The sequence below is a fragment of the Chaetodon trifascialis genome, chromosome 1 (genome assembly GCF_039877785.1).
Source record: "Chaetodon trifascialis isolate fChaTrf1 chromosome 1, fChaTrf1.hap1, whole genome shotgun sequence".
In the NCBI taxonomy this organism is placed as follows: Eukaryota; Metazoa; Chordata; class Actinopteri; order Chaetodontiformes; family Chaetodontidae; genus Chaetodon; species Chaetodon trifascialis.
The window spans coordinates 31,847,594-31,865,180 of NC_092056.1; the positions used below are offsets into that span (position 1 = coordinate 31,847,594).

At 40.8% G+C, this 17,587-nt stretch overlaps 1 protein-coding gene across 4 annotated transcripts in view; it reads right to left on the minus strand.

Annotated features, from left to right (window-relative positions):
- The window catches only part of efl1 (elongation factor like GTPase 1), a 115,367-nt gene that overhangs the window by 77,642 nt on the left and 20,138 nt on the right, over window positions 1-17,587 (minus strand). For all 4 annotated transcript variants that reach the window (XM_070973294.1, XM_070973238.1, XM_070973468.1 and 1 more), the window contains exons 13-15: window positions 11,272-11,405; window positions 10,699-10,862; window positions 9,623-9,758 (exon numbers count right to left, since the gene is read on the minus strand). In XM_070973294.1, the coding sequence (XP_070829395.1) occupies window positions 9,623-9,758; window positions 10,699-10,862; window positions 11,272-11,405 (434 nt within the window). The remainder of the gene's footprint in view (window positions 1-9,622; window positions 9,759-10,698; window positions 10,863-11,271; window positions 11,406-17,587) is intronic.

Genomic DNA, 17,587 nt, shown 5'->3' on the forward strand with positions numbered 1-17,587 from the left:
CAAACAGCTAGTTTAGAAATTAAACTGCACTGAACAACACCTGAAACCAACTCAACAGGATTGTCGAAAATATCACCGTCCACACAGGTCATCTCCAAACTGAAAAAGATTTAAAGAGCTGCTGTTTGACATGAATAACTTAATAGAATATATCAACAAGAGATATGCATATTATATAATAAGACTACAGAAAAAGTCAAAATGACTAACCTATGCTTTTACCAAGAGGGCTGACGAACCTGAAGAAATAATTCTGCTATGTCACTATACAGTGTGAGGACACCTGCCAAACCAGTCAACTCCCAGCGATCATCTAAAAGACAAGATGGACCAGACGACACATGGAGATGTGAGCTGGAGGCAACTCAGCATGAAGAATATGATCTGATGTGGTTAGGCTTTAAGAGACAAATCTTTAAGTCTGTCTCCTGCTGGAGCTGTTGATATGAGCCGATGAGCGAGAGAGATAGAGAGATAGAGAGAAAGAGAGAGAGAGATCCTTGGAGTTGTGAGTGAGCAGGGTCACTGTGGTAATAACTCAGCCATGGAAAATAAGAACAGTGACAAATACTGCAGCTGTCCAACTCCTTAATATGATTACTATGACATGCTCTGGGCTTCTCTCTGTGTCTGTATGGGTGGAATTCCACTTTGACAAGTTCCTAAAGTTCAATAAACATTTTCGGTTTGTGAGGGCTTCCAAACCTTTTCTGATATATGAAGTGAATAGTGAATGAGTAAATTTCACCAGGTTTATGCCTAAAGACCATGTAGGTATTCATCTGATGCTCTAAAATGGAAAAGCCTCAAAATAAAATATATATGGGTCACTGAAACTCCCAAAGGCAGGATGAGTTTTTCTTATGTGAGGTGTTACACAGCTACACGTAAATACAACCACAACAACAACAAATTTGTGAAACCATTATGTAATGTTGGAAAATCCCTTACTTTGGGACCATGTAGTAATAGTGTCAAGAATAAACTGTATAATTTGTGACCATTGTTGTTTTAAAGCTGCATAAGTTGTTTTTTGGTTTTGTTGTTTTGGCCACTTGGGATGGCAGAACAAGCAAAGAACACAAATAACATCTTATCACATCATAAACAGATTTTGCAAACGTGTTAGCAAGCAGTTGCAGAGTGTCACAGAACATTACCATTGATTTAAAGTTGTACTTCCAGCCTGATGAACGCAAGTACAATATTCTTTCTCCTTTTAGCTCTTTATTGGTCTCCACCAACTTGTTTACCTGCCAAATTCTCCTCTATGTTCACCAGCTGCTGTCTTTGTCTGTCTGTTTGGGGTTGGACAGGTTGCATACTACAGTGGCTTTATCAATTTTCTTTTTTCCCCCTTTATTAACTGAAAACAGCTGCTGCTGAAAACATGGCTGACGAGAGTCGAGTTGCAGACTGGAAAAACCAAAACAGTTAGCGAAAAGATGTTAGAAAGCTCAGCACCAACGTCTGGTAATTATTCTCCGAGGGTTTGTCTTCACGAGTGACTCCTTAAACATAACACAGTCATTTCATCCATTGATTCATAAAAACAATAAAACCACTATGTACAGTACTTTGGTGCCATCTTATGGTCCTTACAAGAATGACACAGTGGCATATGGCGATGCATGTCACCTACCCAACGATGCAGTCATGTTTTTCATTTTCATTAAACAGCTTGTAGATGCTTACAATAGTCTTCACTGAGTTGTGTATTCGATGTGAATGTGTATGTAAAACATCCTCATCCTTGCTGCATTCATCTCTTTATTACAGCTCATCCTCACCAACATCCTGATGTTCAGTGACAACAGCCTCTCACACACAGTCCAGTGTGCCGTCATGTGGTTAAGTAGAAAATGATGTTTTGCTTTGTGCGTATATTTTTGTGAGAAAGCTGTGTGTTGTTTTTTCCCTCTCCAATTACTTGCTCCAGCCGTCAGAAAATAATGAGTCTAATCAAGCTGAAGCCTGGTGGGTTTACACACTGGTGCTCCAACTTCCTCCCTGCCCGCAGTCCACTAACAGGACAGGAATGATGGCTCCCATATGGCCCAGACACACAGCAAAAAGCAGAGTGTTTTCTTGGATGTGCATTGATTGTTTGCACACAGCATCAGCCTGCCAGCAGTTCAACTTTCTGCTTAGTCATCAAGCTTCTTAGTGCAATGTACTGAGACCTCCATCTTACTTCATCATTACCAAACCATCACAGTTAAGACAATAAAGAGAAACTCCTCCCTCAGGCAAGTATCAATCTGCTGTGAACGCTCAGTGGCCCACAACTGGCTGCACTGACTAACTGTTAGGCAGAATCAGAGTATAGTGTATGGAGGTGGAGGGATTGATAGCAATAGTGAAGTCAGGCTCTTCAAACTACAAAAATGTCACGTGGTCTGAAGTTCATGCTACGTACATGAAGCCTGCATGTCTGTATTCTCCACATATGTTTAACAATTTAAATGTATCTGTAATTTTGGCATCAGTTTGTTCATACTCAGAATTTTTTGTTGGTCTATGCTGAGCAGACAACACCTACTGCAGGCCTGTCCAGCACGGAGAGAGATCCCTTCTCTGTTGCTCTTCCTGATGTTTTGTCCATTTTTCCCCATTTAAGGTTTTTGGGGGGAGTTCTGAGAGAATCGAGGATCTAAGGACAGAGGGTGTCATCAGCTATAAGACTGTAAAGCCCTTTAAGGAAAGCTTGTTTGTTTTGATATTGGGTTCTTCAATAAAATGGACTTGACTTACTGTCAAAAACAACCCTGAGAGACAGGGATTCCAACTCTCAAGGACTGACCGTGAGACCAACGCAACGAACACTTTTAACACGCTCTCATGCGACACGTCACTTTTCTCATGCATTCCTAGCTGAGAACATTGCTGTGTGGAAAGAGGGCACAGACGGCACAGAGGAGAGAGAAGCACAGCAACAGCAGCAGTGTTATTCCCACTACGAGGGGGCAAAGGGGGAAATACAAATGTACTGTATTGATGTCATCTCAGCCAACAGCTCTTCTGGCAGCGGTGTCTCTCCCTGACAGTTACTGTGGTTGCAGGAACGCTCTAGTTTCTCTGAAACTTTCGCATGAACCTTGGTAACAGGTTTTTAGGTTAGCATGATGCTAAATCATGGACATAATCGTATCAATGCTGTAAAATAATGTAACATATTTGGGTAACAGTTTACTGGGTTGCCCACACACTCATCTCTGTCAAATATCACACCACATAAGAGGTTGAGTTTGTGTGGCTTAGAGACACACACACACATACACCACTCCAACATCAAAAGCACACCTTTCATGTATGCAGAGTTTTGCCTCACTTTGCTCTTCAATTTCACATGTGACAAATGCAAATGTTCATAAAAACATCTCAACAGTGGAGTGACCATAGAACGAGCCCCATAGAGTACATCATCAAATCAGCATAAATTGGTATTTATCCTAGCTCTTATTTATCAGAGAGTGCACTGCTTAATAGCTTAATTTAGCTGCCAAGATGTCAGAAGACAGACTGCCTTCATAGTCTTCTCAGTATGTGTGAGGTGAAAGCACCTCTGACATAATGAGAAAAATATGACAAATGCAAACAAAACAGTTGGACTAAGAAATGTTTCCTCCTATTTTGAGGCTGGTTTCCTGGGTTAATCTAATCTAGCTTGTTTCCTGGACAACATCATCCAGCAGGATCGACTGTCTTTCAACAATGTGCTTTTCTTCTTCATTTACTTTTCTTAAAACATCTGTTTACTGTTTGTAGGTGTAGCTAATTCTAACCGTCCAGGTTCCCCTGACAGTCCCATTTTTCAATGGACCCCTCCCCCCTCTCATCCCGACTCTTTCTGCACCAAAATGACTTAATAAATGGAGTAACAGAATACAATGCAGGAAAAATGTCTCTGAAATTAACACCGTTCTGGGGAAAGGCTACACAGATTTTAAGTACTCCACCCCTAACTAACAAATTTAGACTACCTACCTTCAGGTAACGAAGAAAAAATAAACATGTCTAAGATTTTATTGCCATGCTAGTGACGGTGTGCGCTGGACTGGCTCCCTAGCATGCACTGTTGGTTACTGTTTGTAAAGACAGCGTTCAAACTTGGCCCCTCCTCTCCAGCTCGATGTCACCAGACGCGCACTGTTTGAATGTACACTGCAAGCCACCTTTTGTAGGAATGTAACATTTGTTGTAATGGAAAAATTTATACTTTAGCAAGCTAATGAAGCTAACCGCCGACACCCACCTACCCAACAGCTTTGTCCACTTGGCATTTCATTGCTATGTTTGTGTTTTTTTCTACACTGTGTCCGCCATTTTTGTAGCTTCTTCTTGGATGCATGCTGCTACGGCCAGCCACCTGGTAACTACCTGTTTGTAAAGTCCCAACTTCACCTGCGCGCTGTTATTGGCTTGTGGCTACACACCCACTGCCCAAAGGTAAGGGAACACAACAAAATAATAAGAAAACAAGACAATCCAGACATGGGCAGGGTGTCTGCATATAAATACACTACACGAAATAACAATACATTTTTGTGGGGTTTTTTAGGAAAATCTTGTATAGTTTACCTTTAAAAGAGTCGATAAGTCTGAGCATGTTAGTTCTCAGCCATTGATTAAAGCTATCTCTGTGCAACCAGCCAAAGAAGTCTGGGTTCATCCAGTCTCTGTACTGTGTGGGCCACTCCCAAAAGCCATTTACAGCCCATCTGAGCTGACAGTCCAAACTAAATAAGGAGCAGAGGGATCTGTGATGCTCACTCAAGGGCGGATCGTCTTATTGATAACTTGTTCCTGCTCTGCATTCTGCCCCACACCCTTACTGATTGATGACTGTACGTCAATATCTCAATGCACGTCTCCTTCATAATTCATGACAGTGTCACTGGAGGATATCACACAGTCAGACTTTAATTCAGTACTTGCAGCATTCTGCTCAAAGTGCCAAGGAGCATTAATGTCAGGTCACATGAATAATGCACAAAGTAACAATCATGACATTACACATTACACATATTCTATACAAGCATGACGTGTACAAACACACTCATGCTAGAGAGCACATCTGTCTGTGTTCAGACTGGACACTTGGCAAATTTTAGAGGTGGTGCAATCACATACACATACAAGTAGAACTTGACTAATATTGGCTTTTTGAGTCTGATGCCAATATTACATTTTATGGAATTATGACAAATATTTATACTGTACTTTACTATTTCACTTCATGAACATGGAGACAGGATCAACAAAGTGTGGCTGCAACTAATGATTATTGTTATTATAATTATAAGCAGGGAATTATTAAAATGCTTGTTAATTAATTTTCAGCAGGGTTTAATTAATTCTTTCAGTCATCTGCCTGGCAACACACAAAATGTTTTCACCCCTGCGATCTTCAGCAGTGTGTACAAATGCAGGGATACACCCTCTATGCAAGGGTGCCAGACAAGTAAAGAGGTGAATGAAAGTTTTAGTGAGAAGATTAGTAAAAATCAGTGTCTTAATGCAAGGCTAAGATAGGTTACATTCTAAATAACTTAAATCTTAGTTATACACTAAGTAGTGTTTGTAGGGTACCGCAGAGAGGGTATTTGTAAGAATTAAAGTCTGTTCAAAGAAACTTTGTTTTGTCAGATGTTACATGTGGCTTAGGTTGCAAATTATGTGTCTTTTGGAAGTTAAAACAATCTCTTGTTAGATGCCAGAACATTTGTTCACCAACTATTGGCCTGATCTGTTCAGTGAACAGCGAGAAGCGTGACGTCCACACTGGTTACAAGAGTTGTTTTGTACATTTCATGTTTTTTATTAACATTTGTTATTCGAAAGGTCTGCCTACCTGATAAGCTACAGATTAAATTGTAGACAGTCTTAATGCACAGCAGTGTCTCACTTGGAGGTTCGTGTAGATCTATGTTGGGTGGAATCACAGTGATTGAAGGCCAAGTTCACCTGTTCAGTCTATGTGGTTCCTTTCTAGGTGAAATCATGGTGATTGGTGATTCAATGCACCTGTTCACCTGTTTGCATCACAGCCTTAAGTAGAGGTTGCATCCCTACATTTGTCTCCACTGATGGAGAGTGCATGGCCGAAAACATCTGGTGTATGTATGTATGATGACTGACAGAACTAATTAAACAATGGATGGCTGACTGTGACCCTGCCCTCTATATACATGGACATAGATATTTACCATAATGCAATGGCTGGTTAGAGCACAGTGGCAACCTTATGTATGAAAGTAGCTCTAAAATTCCACCCATACATTGGTAGCTAGCAACAGCTAATGCCTGTACAGTCAGACATTGTTTGCTTGTGGCAAAAAAACATGGACTGCAAATGGCATCAACACTCACATTAGTGCAAGTAAAGCAAAGCAAAACTTTGCCTCTTGATCAACCTTAAAGAACCTTTGTCCTCAACATGCACTTAACTTGTTTGTTTACCTGATCCTGCTTAACCGATTCTGAATGTAAACCAAAGGACAGGTGTAATACTGCTTTTCAAGCCTTTCTGCAAGTCTGCATTTGGATCCATGCGTGCAAATCACTGTTATGACAACCATATATTTTGTTGTATGTTGTTGTTTTTGTGTAATCTGGGCAAATAGACCATTTAACACAGACTATTATCAAAAAACAACAACAGTTCAAAAAATCCATAAAGCTGAACTCCAGTCAGTTGTCATGGCACAGTTTTATGTCAGCCTCAAAATTAAGGGTTACCAAAAATGTACATGTAAATATTGTACTATTATATAAACAAGGTAATATTACTGGCACACTAAAGTAGAAGCCAGTTACAGAATAAGTTCGACACAATGTACAGTGGAATTTGAACTAAGCATGTCTAATGGTATCAAATTGTGCCTGAGCTACATTTGGATTACTTGGCCAGAAGATGACTCATAAGAATATATGCACATCAGAGAAAAATCATCTTTACAGAGTTGTTAACTACAGGGGCTAGAGCCTGAAGGGAGTATACACAGTGCATAATTAGCAGCCATATGTGTAGTCTAGTGAAAAAGGTCTTTCATTGATATGTTGATATGTTTCAGAGAAAAAAGAAAATCAATGTTGGTGGAATATAAGGCCAGCCAGCAGGGACTACTGAGTCATATCAAGAATGCATGTTGAAATGCTGTGTGTGACATCCAGAGACATACTGTGAAAGTCTGTTTAATCATTTAGCCAAAAAAAATATTGTTATTTGCTGAGATGAATAAAGAGAAGAAGGTGTAGGAGAAGAGTTAGAGGTAGGAGCTTTCATAGAAAGCTGGACAATAGAGAGTGGGCTTTAAAGTGATGATGTGGGAATCTAGGAAGGATCTGGGTATGACTCAAAATGTATATTATGAGTTTTAAAAGTGAGGCACGCAGAGCAGAAATACAGGAGATGGTAATCAGTGATGGTACTACAAGTCAGGACAAACATTACTGTGGGACACAGTACGTACACCAACAGCAAGCAAGAAGGTTGAAGCATGGCGGCCTCTGCAACTAGTGTGCGAATGTGTATGGGAATGGGTGAATGCTGACGTGTTGTTAAGTGCTCTGAGTGTTTGGTGTAGATAGATAGATAGATAGATAGATAGATAGATAGATAGATAGATAGATAGATAGATAGATAGATAGATAGATAGATAGATAGATAGATAGATAGATAGATAGATAGATTAGTGCTGTCAATCTCATAAACGTAATAGTTAACTCGCGATTAATCGCACATTTTTATCTATTCTAAATGCCCCATTAATTATCATTTTAATACTCTTATCAACATGGAAAAGTGGACAGGCTTGCTTTGTGCAAATGTTTTTTAATCGAAAACAACAACGTGTAGTGTTATATTTCACACTAACATTCTCACTTTGAGCAGTCATTCACATTTGAATGAATCAAATCTCACACAATTTAACACTGTCAATAAACAGATGACAAAAAATAAATACTTGGTTACAAAAAAGCCCCTTCAACAACCCTTTCTAAGAGATCAAAACAGGGTGATACAAAATAAAGTTACAAAGTGCACATCATTGTAAACTAGGACTCAGGCTATAGTGCAGTTAAACCATGACTTAAACTTTCCTTTCTTAAGTTTCCTTTGAACATAACAGCATCCATATGTCTCTGTCGAAAGCCATCCATTGTCACCTGGTTTTGACAAGGAGGCAGCGGAGAATTCGCATTCGCCGTGTGTTTGGCCATCAAGTGGTATTTCAGACTGGATGTGCTACATTGATAATTCAGTTCACATCAACAATACACACAGATAACTTTGGTCTTGTCAGTCGACCCATCTGGCAACTTTTTGAAAGTAAACTTTCCATTCAGAATCTTGTTCGCATCCATTTCGGCGTTTTGCGTTTGACATCCACACAAACTGGTAGCATGCTCTTTTACAAGCAGGCAAGACCAAAGATGTGCGTGGGGCGTGCCTATTGTTTTGTTTCCAGTTTACAACTGGATCCTGTAGTTTTTCTTATGTTACAAGCAGTGGCCACAGCTTATAAAAAACTACAACTTCACTAGGTCACAAAGAGCGTTAATCTCACGATAAAAAAATGACGGCATTAAAATTGATTTGCATTAAAGCGTTAATAACACGATATTATAATATATGTGTGTGTGTGTGTGTGTGTGTGTGTGTGTGTGTGTGTGTGTGTGTCTGTGTCTGTGTGTGTGTGTGTGTGTGTGTGTGTGTGTGTGTGTGTGTGTGTGTGTGTGTGTGTGTGTGTGTGTAAATCAATTTTTACCAAAATATTAGGAATTCTTTCCACAAATAAAACCTAAGCAGCAGAAGTCAAGGTATACCGAATGGGTTATTTCCATGAAAGACATGAAAACAGAGGATATTACCCAGCTGAGTAGTTCTCCCCAAGACAAGTCAGCACTCACTGGATGTAATGTAATGGTGTCACTACTTCTAAATTGCCTCAAACATATCTTTGTGGATACTGATATATTTGTGACCAGCTACAATTTGTCTGGTGATTCAAGTAGAATCCATACTGGACAAACAAGAGAGCAAAAATGACAGCAAGAAGAGAAGCTCAACTAAAGACAACACCCAATTTGCTGAATTTATCCACAATTGACCCAGAACCTAATAGAGAATTGATATGAACTGCTGAGAGTTTTATTGGGTTTCTGCAAAGTGTAATATTTAGCTCCAGCTCACTGTTAGCAGCACACAAAGAATTTTTAGCTTAGCTGATGTTTCTATCAAAATGCTGTTTGAGAGTCAGCTGTCTTCTCTACTTTCATTTGGTACCTTTCACTTTTTTACATAAAAGAACAGTACAGTTCATCTTTTGTGTTAATGATTCAATTACGAGTCAATCAGTTCCAACTGCTAGTCACCTAACATTATCCACCAGAAAACTCAGGATGTTTACTTCCCTGAAAGTCCAAAAGACTTCCGACAACTGTACACCACATGATGGACACCACAAGCCAATCATGTTAAAGTTACAAGGCTTGAATCAAGTGTTTTGACTGCTCATCTTATTCCAAAACTAACCCGGTGAGTTTACTAACTGTCCAATATAGCAGGGAACAACCACAGTAACACAATGAACAGAAAGAAGAAACAGATATTTACCCAGGATATTTCCTGCAGGCACCTCCTCCAGCTCCTCTAGCTCTCTGCCCATCAGCAGGTAGAGGCTTTCCATGGAACAACAGGACAGATGAGGCACTTCAGGCACGCAGTCTGAAGCACTGCAACCCTCTGGCAGCTGGCAAAAGACATTAGACATAAAACATAAGAAAAGGAACAAGCATGAGGAGCGACTCAGGGACATAGCATTTCCAATTGAAGGCTTTTGGGATCACAATACATGGACAGCTGGGTCAAAGTTCCATTTCCGATTCAGTTGGGATGTAAAGCGCAAAGTCAAATGGAAACAGCACATTTTAATGATTTGTCTAGTGTCAATGGCTTTGATGATGTATGTTACAAGGCCGATGTCAAATTGGGGCGTTGATGTAAGGGCACAGACACACCACTGAAACCTCCCACACTTGGCCACAACTAGATCCCGTAAGCTACTAAATGTGGTTTAGTGCTGAGTCAACATTTTGAAGGGGAATGATGAGAGCTCAGTGCAGATGATAGTGATCTCCAGCACCATACTGTTTAAATAAATGACACTGTTTGTCTCTCGTTGGACTACATACGATAACAAGGCTGTATGTACAGTCAGGACAACGAACTGAACATCCATGAAGAGGTTTTGGATGCATTTTCCTTTTGTTGTATTTGATCTGCAAGCAACAATTATTTTCATTATCAATGAATCCTCAGATTACATTCTTGATTAATTTCTTCACTGTCAAATCTACGAAATGTCAAAAAGTGAAAAATGTTGCTTTATCTGTGAGACCAAAACAAAAAGATATATTATCCACTACTTTATATGACAAATAAAAGCATTTTAGGAGTTGAAACCAGCAAATGCGGCAACTTTGTGTTAGCTGGCCTCAAAATTTAAATTTTGAGGCCAGCTATTTACTTTCTGGTATACACACAATGGTACATCCAACTTACCAATATTACAATGTCAAAAGCTTGCAAATTTACAACAGATGTGTACATTACAGACAGAAAAGAAAGACAAACAGACAAAAGGGAAGTGTGGAGTCTCCACAGTAAAGGATGACTGACTGTGGGTTTACCATGCTCAGGCCCTGGGTGGGGTCATACTTTGGTCCAAGTACAAACACTCTCTGTCCTTTCTTGACCACTCCACTGTAGACCCGTGCAAATGCTATAAAGGTCTCCTTATGCTCCTCTTCCTCCTCTGGCTTTGAGTCTTTCAATGTCAGACTCTCCATCTTACCTGACAGAGAGAAACAACACACACAGAAAGTGTTCCAGTGACAGTCAATCACAGGAGACAATCTCACCTTGTTGTCTTTTTCCTATGTATTTGGCTGTCTGAAACATTGAACGAGTTCATCTGAATCCAAAGAATGACTAACGCCCCTACCTGCTTATTCTTTACAACAATGCAATTAATAGTGCTAACTTATTAGAATGTATTAAAGTGGCAGAATTAGCTGTTGAACAATGCAGCTGTGCTCCTGTTGGTTGGTCTCAACTGAGTTTAAATATCCCGTTCACTAAATATTGCACTTTTACCCAATATTTTACCTCATCCAAAATACTGGCACTAGCCTTTCACCCAACTGTTGTGTGTTTAAAGAAATAAAAAGAGATGAAAAGTGGAGAGTTGAGCTTGCCTGTACCTGTACTGTGCCCTGTCAGTTGGCCGTCCTGTGACATACAGCTCTCTGCTGCTGTCTGTTCAGCTGTCATCCTGTTAGCATGTCTCTGTCTAGCCAGCTCCCTGCGCTGGGCAATCTCCTCCTGAGTCAATGGCCTGAACACACACACACACACACACACACACACACACACACACACACACACACACACACACACACACACACACACACACACACACACACACACACACACACACACACACACACACACACACACACACACCCATGCACGGACGCACGCACGTACATACGTACATACGTACGCACGCACGCACACAATTGAATTCAATTCAATTCAATTCAATTCAATTCAATCCAATTCAATTTTATTTATATGGCACCAAATCACAGCAGAAGTTGTCTCAGGACACTTTCCATATAGAGTTGGTACAGATCGTACACAGACACACGCACACACAGGTCAGTATCCCATCAGACCTCCACATAACACCTGTTTCCGAATAGTTAGAGATGCAGTGTGACAAGGAAACAGTCAGCTGAAACCATGGAAAGAGTTGGTACACATAAGGTGAAGTCTGTGGACATAATGATCATCATTAGTGTGTTACTCCAGGTGTAAGGGAAGATGAAATATGATGCAGGAAATTCAGTTTGAGCAATCAGAATCAGAAAGCCTTTATTAGTCCCCCGGAGGGGAAATTTCATTTCAGTTACATCCCATCCAAGAAACATGAAAAAAATAGAGGCAGATATGGGACAACACTTTTTTCAGTGTCAGCCTGAGCCAGCTAACCTTGTGCTAAATCCAGGCTTTCCAGTATCACAAAGCTGGAGTATGTTCAGTTTGGAGGATCAGATCAAAACAACCTACCAACTAACCCTCTGGAAAAACACTGTTTTATGTGTTTGGATTGGTAAAGGTTCACAAAATCAGTTTCTAACCATCTTTGAGATCACCAAGTTGTGGCTTATGTAAGCCTTATAACTCAGACAGTCTCACTACATTCAACTCACTTTGTGATAAAGGCTGCTCAAAACACGACTGTTCGTCTTCTCTTTTATTGCCCCACCAAGCATTACGAGCCTCTGCCAATCAGAATGGCTACTCAACAATTGTAAATTCCGCTGTATAACCAAACTGATATGGCACTGTATTTTAACAACTTTGACAAGCACTGCATCGCTGTGGACCTTCTGAAAAATTCTGCATGTCTCTGACCAGACACCCTTTCTAAAACATGACCTGTGTGTTTTAGTATATATGCAATGTAGACTGTGTGTGCATGGGCAGTGTGGTAGGAGTGTTAGCATATGTGTGCATGTGTATACCCTCTTCAAAAAGACCACAGTGACTATAGCAACACAGCTGCTTACAATAGGCCTGAGTGACGGCAGCCGACACAGAGTTCAGCACTATGATGACAAACCACTTAAAACAGCCCATAATTTGCCCCTGACAACAGCAGCAGCTGTGCCGACTCACTGAGACTGACTGCACCTCTCTTTTGCATAAATTGGATATAAATGGGGCCACAGCCTGAATTCAGGATTCTACCAGGAAACCACAAAAGAGCAAACCCCACTGGATGATGGCCTGACCTTAAGAAGAAATAACTTTTAAGTGACTTAGAGCTTCAAAATGCTCACTCAGTAAAGCTCGCTTCTCTCACATTACTTTCTTCAAACCCAGAAAGACAAACAAACCAAAAGCAGACAGATGCTTAAGTGAAGGTTATCAATTTATTTATTTGAACCTTGAACTGCTCAAACATCTAAATAAACACACCACTGTGTGGTTCATACAAGGTTTTATGCTTCCCATCAGACCACAGCTAAGTCTCTGTTTTTCCCCCAAGAGGTCAGATCAGTCGCTCATTGGTAATAAAGGGAACGCCAGGACTTGGTTTCTGGCTTCGCCTGCAGTGGTTATGAAGTCATGGCTTCCAAACACTGGAACCAGATGATCACAACCACAAACAGACCTTTTAACATTGTGAAAATGGAGGAAAAAGTGTGCTGGAAAATGAAACAATATATTGATATTAAAGTTGTCTGCAAAACACACTTCATCGCTTTTTACCGTAAAGCACTTTGATTGAGGATGTTTTCCATTCTGTATCAAGTGTATGAAAATGTAACTGAGCAGGGACTGAGACGCTTTTCATGACATTACATTTGCCTGTGTGCCATATGTTGAGAAACAATATGTTGCAGGCTATAATGAAAAATACTCTTTTTCAAGGAGGTGTCCCCACTGAAAGCACATTAACACTGGACTGTCCTGCAGGTCCAAAAGTGCATCTGTGCTTTCAGGCTGTGTCTCACACCAAGTAAGAGGAGACTGCAAAGCCTTCCCTTGATAAAAATATAATTTTACGCATAATATAATCTACTTTTGTACACAACAAAATTTAAATATCAAGTTTTTTCCCCCAATTCAGCCATAAGCTGGTCAAGCATTACAGACAGCACAAAGGCAAAGCCATGCACACAGATCTCTCCAAAATCACAAAAGCTTTCATAAAGCTGCCATTTCTAGGCAGAGTCTGCAAGGGGTTTTACAAATAATGTTCACGTCATATCATTTCATATTTTCATAAATTAGTAACAAAATGATCTTCTGTGTATCCTGAAAACTGCATGGCAATGATGTTTTATTGCCGCCTTCATCTGAACCAAGAGTTCCATTAGTTTTAACTGATTTATCCATTTCTTGGGCTGAACGGGTCACACAGTTAAACCAGCTCTGGACTGCAGACAGTCGGGCTATGGTGGCACACAGTCTTTGTCTATGAGCCACTACTCTGAAAGCAACTGTAGACACAGGCTGCCACTGAAATGTCAGTAGTGTGTATGTGTGCCTGCTGCAGATAGTGAGCAAAAAAGAATGGAAGCTTCTGCTGGCTCATTAGCTGAGATTTTGGACAGGCTTTTTGCTTCATGGCTCGCAGTCTGAGATGACCTTTCCTTCCTTATTATACTACACCTTTCTCTACTCTCTCTTTCTTCCATATCTGTATCTCCTCTTCCCTATCCTCTAACCCATCTCTGACAGCCAGTCTATAGCTCCTCTCCTTGCCACTCTGTTTCGCTAGGAGTGCATCAGCAGACTCTGCAATTAGGATTCAGTACTGTGGCAGGAGGTGGAAGGAGCTGAGACAATGCCAGCCAGAGGGCTGAAGCAGCATCTTCCTACTCTGCATCAGATAGGCTGGAGATCAAGAAGCTGAACAGAGGGAAAGGCAGGGCGAAGGAACGCAAGGTACAGATGCAGCAACCTCGAAATTCCCCTCCCAGCCAGAGGCCATCCAGCTCCCAGCCGGCTCCCAGCCGGCTGCCAGCCAGCTACCAGTCCCCCCCTCCTCTTGGGGGTGTGCCCAGAATCCACTATAAACACGCCTCTTCATTCAATTGCAGGGTGTCACCAGGAGATGGCGTGTCCCTCACAGGAACACATCTCAAGGGCAAAGATTTTTACTCCACTACATTCATCTGCTTTAGTGGGCTTATTTGTAGTTAGGCAGTCACAGTTACTCAACTATTTTACGTTGATTATTTAAATCAACTTCAAAATATTTCTCGCACAAAGTCTTAAAAAAGTCTTAAATGTGTGTTTCCATCAGCCTGTTTTAATGCATATTTTCGATTTGCAAACAGGAAATTCCTAAGTTTTTCTCTTACAATATACTGTATGAATTTTTTTGTGATTGTTGCGATCAAAAAAAACAAACTCGTGTAAAAAAGTTGTATATAATCACTTCCTATATGATAATAAGCATACTTCACATTACAGAAACAGTCGAAAAGATTCAGTTCCCATCTTAAAAAAAAAAAAAAAAAAAAAAAAAAAACTTGACTAACTTGAGAATGAGAAGCATCAGCTCAAAATTATGAAATCGTGTGGCGGAGATTTGGTGCAGCTGGTAGAGCGTCCGCCCCATGTATGAAGCTCTCTGCCTGCAGCGGCTACGGGTTCGATTCCCTCTTTCAGCCCTTTGCTGCATATTGTCTTCTTCGAAAAAAAAAGTTTCTGAGTCATAAAAGTGATGTAGCTTTACAAAACAGCCTGTGACTCCAAGAATAAACAGGCTCCATCTGTTTACATAGAGTTTGCTTTTGATAATTATCAACAAAAATGATGACCTAATTTTACTTTACATGCGCTGGAACAGAGACAGAGCTGCAGGAGCAGAGCGCGTCATCTGGAGATTCCAGGGCTCGCCTATGTTTTCCGCAACAGGCGCGCGGCTCTCGGCAAAAATAGACCAGGAAGCGTATTAGTATTGGTTGAATATGCACTAATTTTTGCGATCGCAAGATTTCCTGGTCGGACTGATAATATACATTTTGATGCATGAGGGAGGTGGGAAAGTTGGCTTATCCATAAATGTAATTAAGTGTAATGGAAACATTTAGTGAAGTCTATAAAGTAGCCAGCGACACAATATTATTATTATCTGTTGCACAAATTGATTTTTAATTACTGGAGGTACGCGCTCCCCTCAGCCCTCCACCTATTTTACTGGCCATAGCGAGTCTGTGGGACAGTGGGGGCTGGGAGCCTGTTTGGCTGGCGACCATCCATTGAGTTAGAACAAAGGATACACTGTAATGCAAATAATGACTCTTCAGCCAACAACGCGGCCGGCTCGACACTACACATGCCTGACAGAGTGACAGACAGGAGAACATCATGACGCCCGTGGTGATGATGCGCGATGTGTCAGTGAAACTACAGGTTTACTCAGCTCTGAAATGTGCCGGGAGTTAATCGCTTCAAATGCACAAATGCAGTGAAGTTCACGAACCACCAACAGTTTATAGAATAGGATGGACTGTCTATCAGTGGCCATTAGAGCAGCTCTCTAATAATTAAAATAGATGTCACACTGTGCGGAAGAGCTTAATAAGTTAACAAGAGATTTGGCCACGACAGCTGAAACAATGAAACAATTGGATTTATACTTTATCCAAAATCGGGGTGCAATATTGCATGCCACGGATTAGATAGATACAGAAATCATCATCTGAGAAATAGTCATGATACTGATTTCACTGTTTATTGGCCGTTTTCATGTGTGTGTGTTAACTGATTGGCCAATAAAAACAAGTAGATTGGCCCATCTACATCGGCCCATTGGCCCTTTATGCCCCACAACATTGTTTTTTTTCATGGGTCTGATTGGCCATTAGGATTATTCATGATTGAATGTAGGTGTCCGTGCGGGGGATGAGGCTCGCTGGCTGCGGAGGGAGAGTTGATGTTGTAGTAAGAACCTGTCTGCCTGGTCTAACATGATGAAGTCATGTTGAACATTTCCGTTTCCCAAAAAAACATTTATTTGAGATGCAGCAGCACAATATTAATATCAAACACGCGTGCACAACGCCTGACGTAAAAAATGCATTCTTGGTGTGCTTCTGAGCACTATGTTTACCCGCGACTATAACTTTTTTTTTAATAGTTACTGTTTATATTCATCGCGTGAACAGTCTGAAAAAAGAGACACAGAGAGGAGGACACAGACAGTCACACAGACAGAGTGATGAAAAAGATCAGTGATAATTAACTACAGCATATTAAGCCTATGATGTTGAACATCGCAGTGCGCAGTGCGAGCCGTCTGCTGCGCTCCGCAGCCGCCTGTGAAGGCGAACGAAATCTGGAACCTTTCAGCTCAATGACATGGCTTTGAAAGCACCAAGTGACTTGTTTTAACAAATTTCGTTAGATTAAAATATGTAGAACTTTAAAATATCACTTCCATGAGGCTGTTCAGTCAGACATTAACAGATCACAGGCTGAAATTGGCATTTCATCCTCCCGTCCCTCCCTCTTCAGCGCACTGTAAATGATTTCTGTCCAGTAATATACAGTACACACACATACAGAAACTGCGTATTGCTGGTCACCGCATCAAATAGCGACCCGCAAATCTAAAATGCGCTACAAACAGGAAACCCACCAACTGAAAAGCAGAGTGGCTCCGCGAATCAGGCAGAGTATTAAACATTTAACTGTTTAGCAGTTCACAATGCTAGAAAAATGCGACACACAACTTCTGTTATTCACGATTAATTTTCTGGGCACAAATCACTCGGCACGCGGAGATGCGCTGGGAGCCTCTCCAAAGGTGGAGAGAGATGTGGAGGAAAAGGCAGGATGGGCAGATGAGCAGATCCAAGAAGTTTGTGAACGAGCACGACAATAATGTGGATGATTAATCATAATTATATTTAAAAAACTGCACAGGGTGCTCTACTAGACAAGCAGTTTTTCTTACAGCAGTGGAGGCTATGTGCAGATCTAATGAAC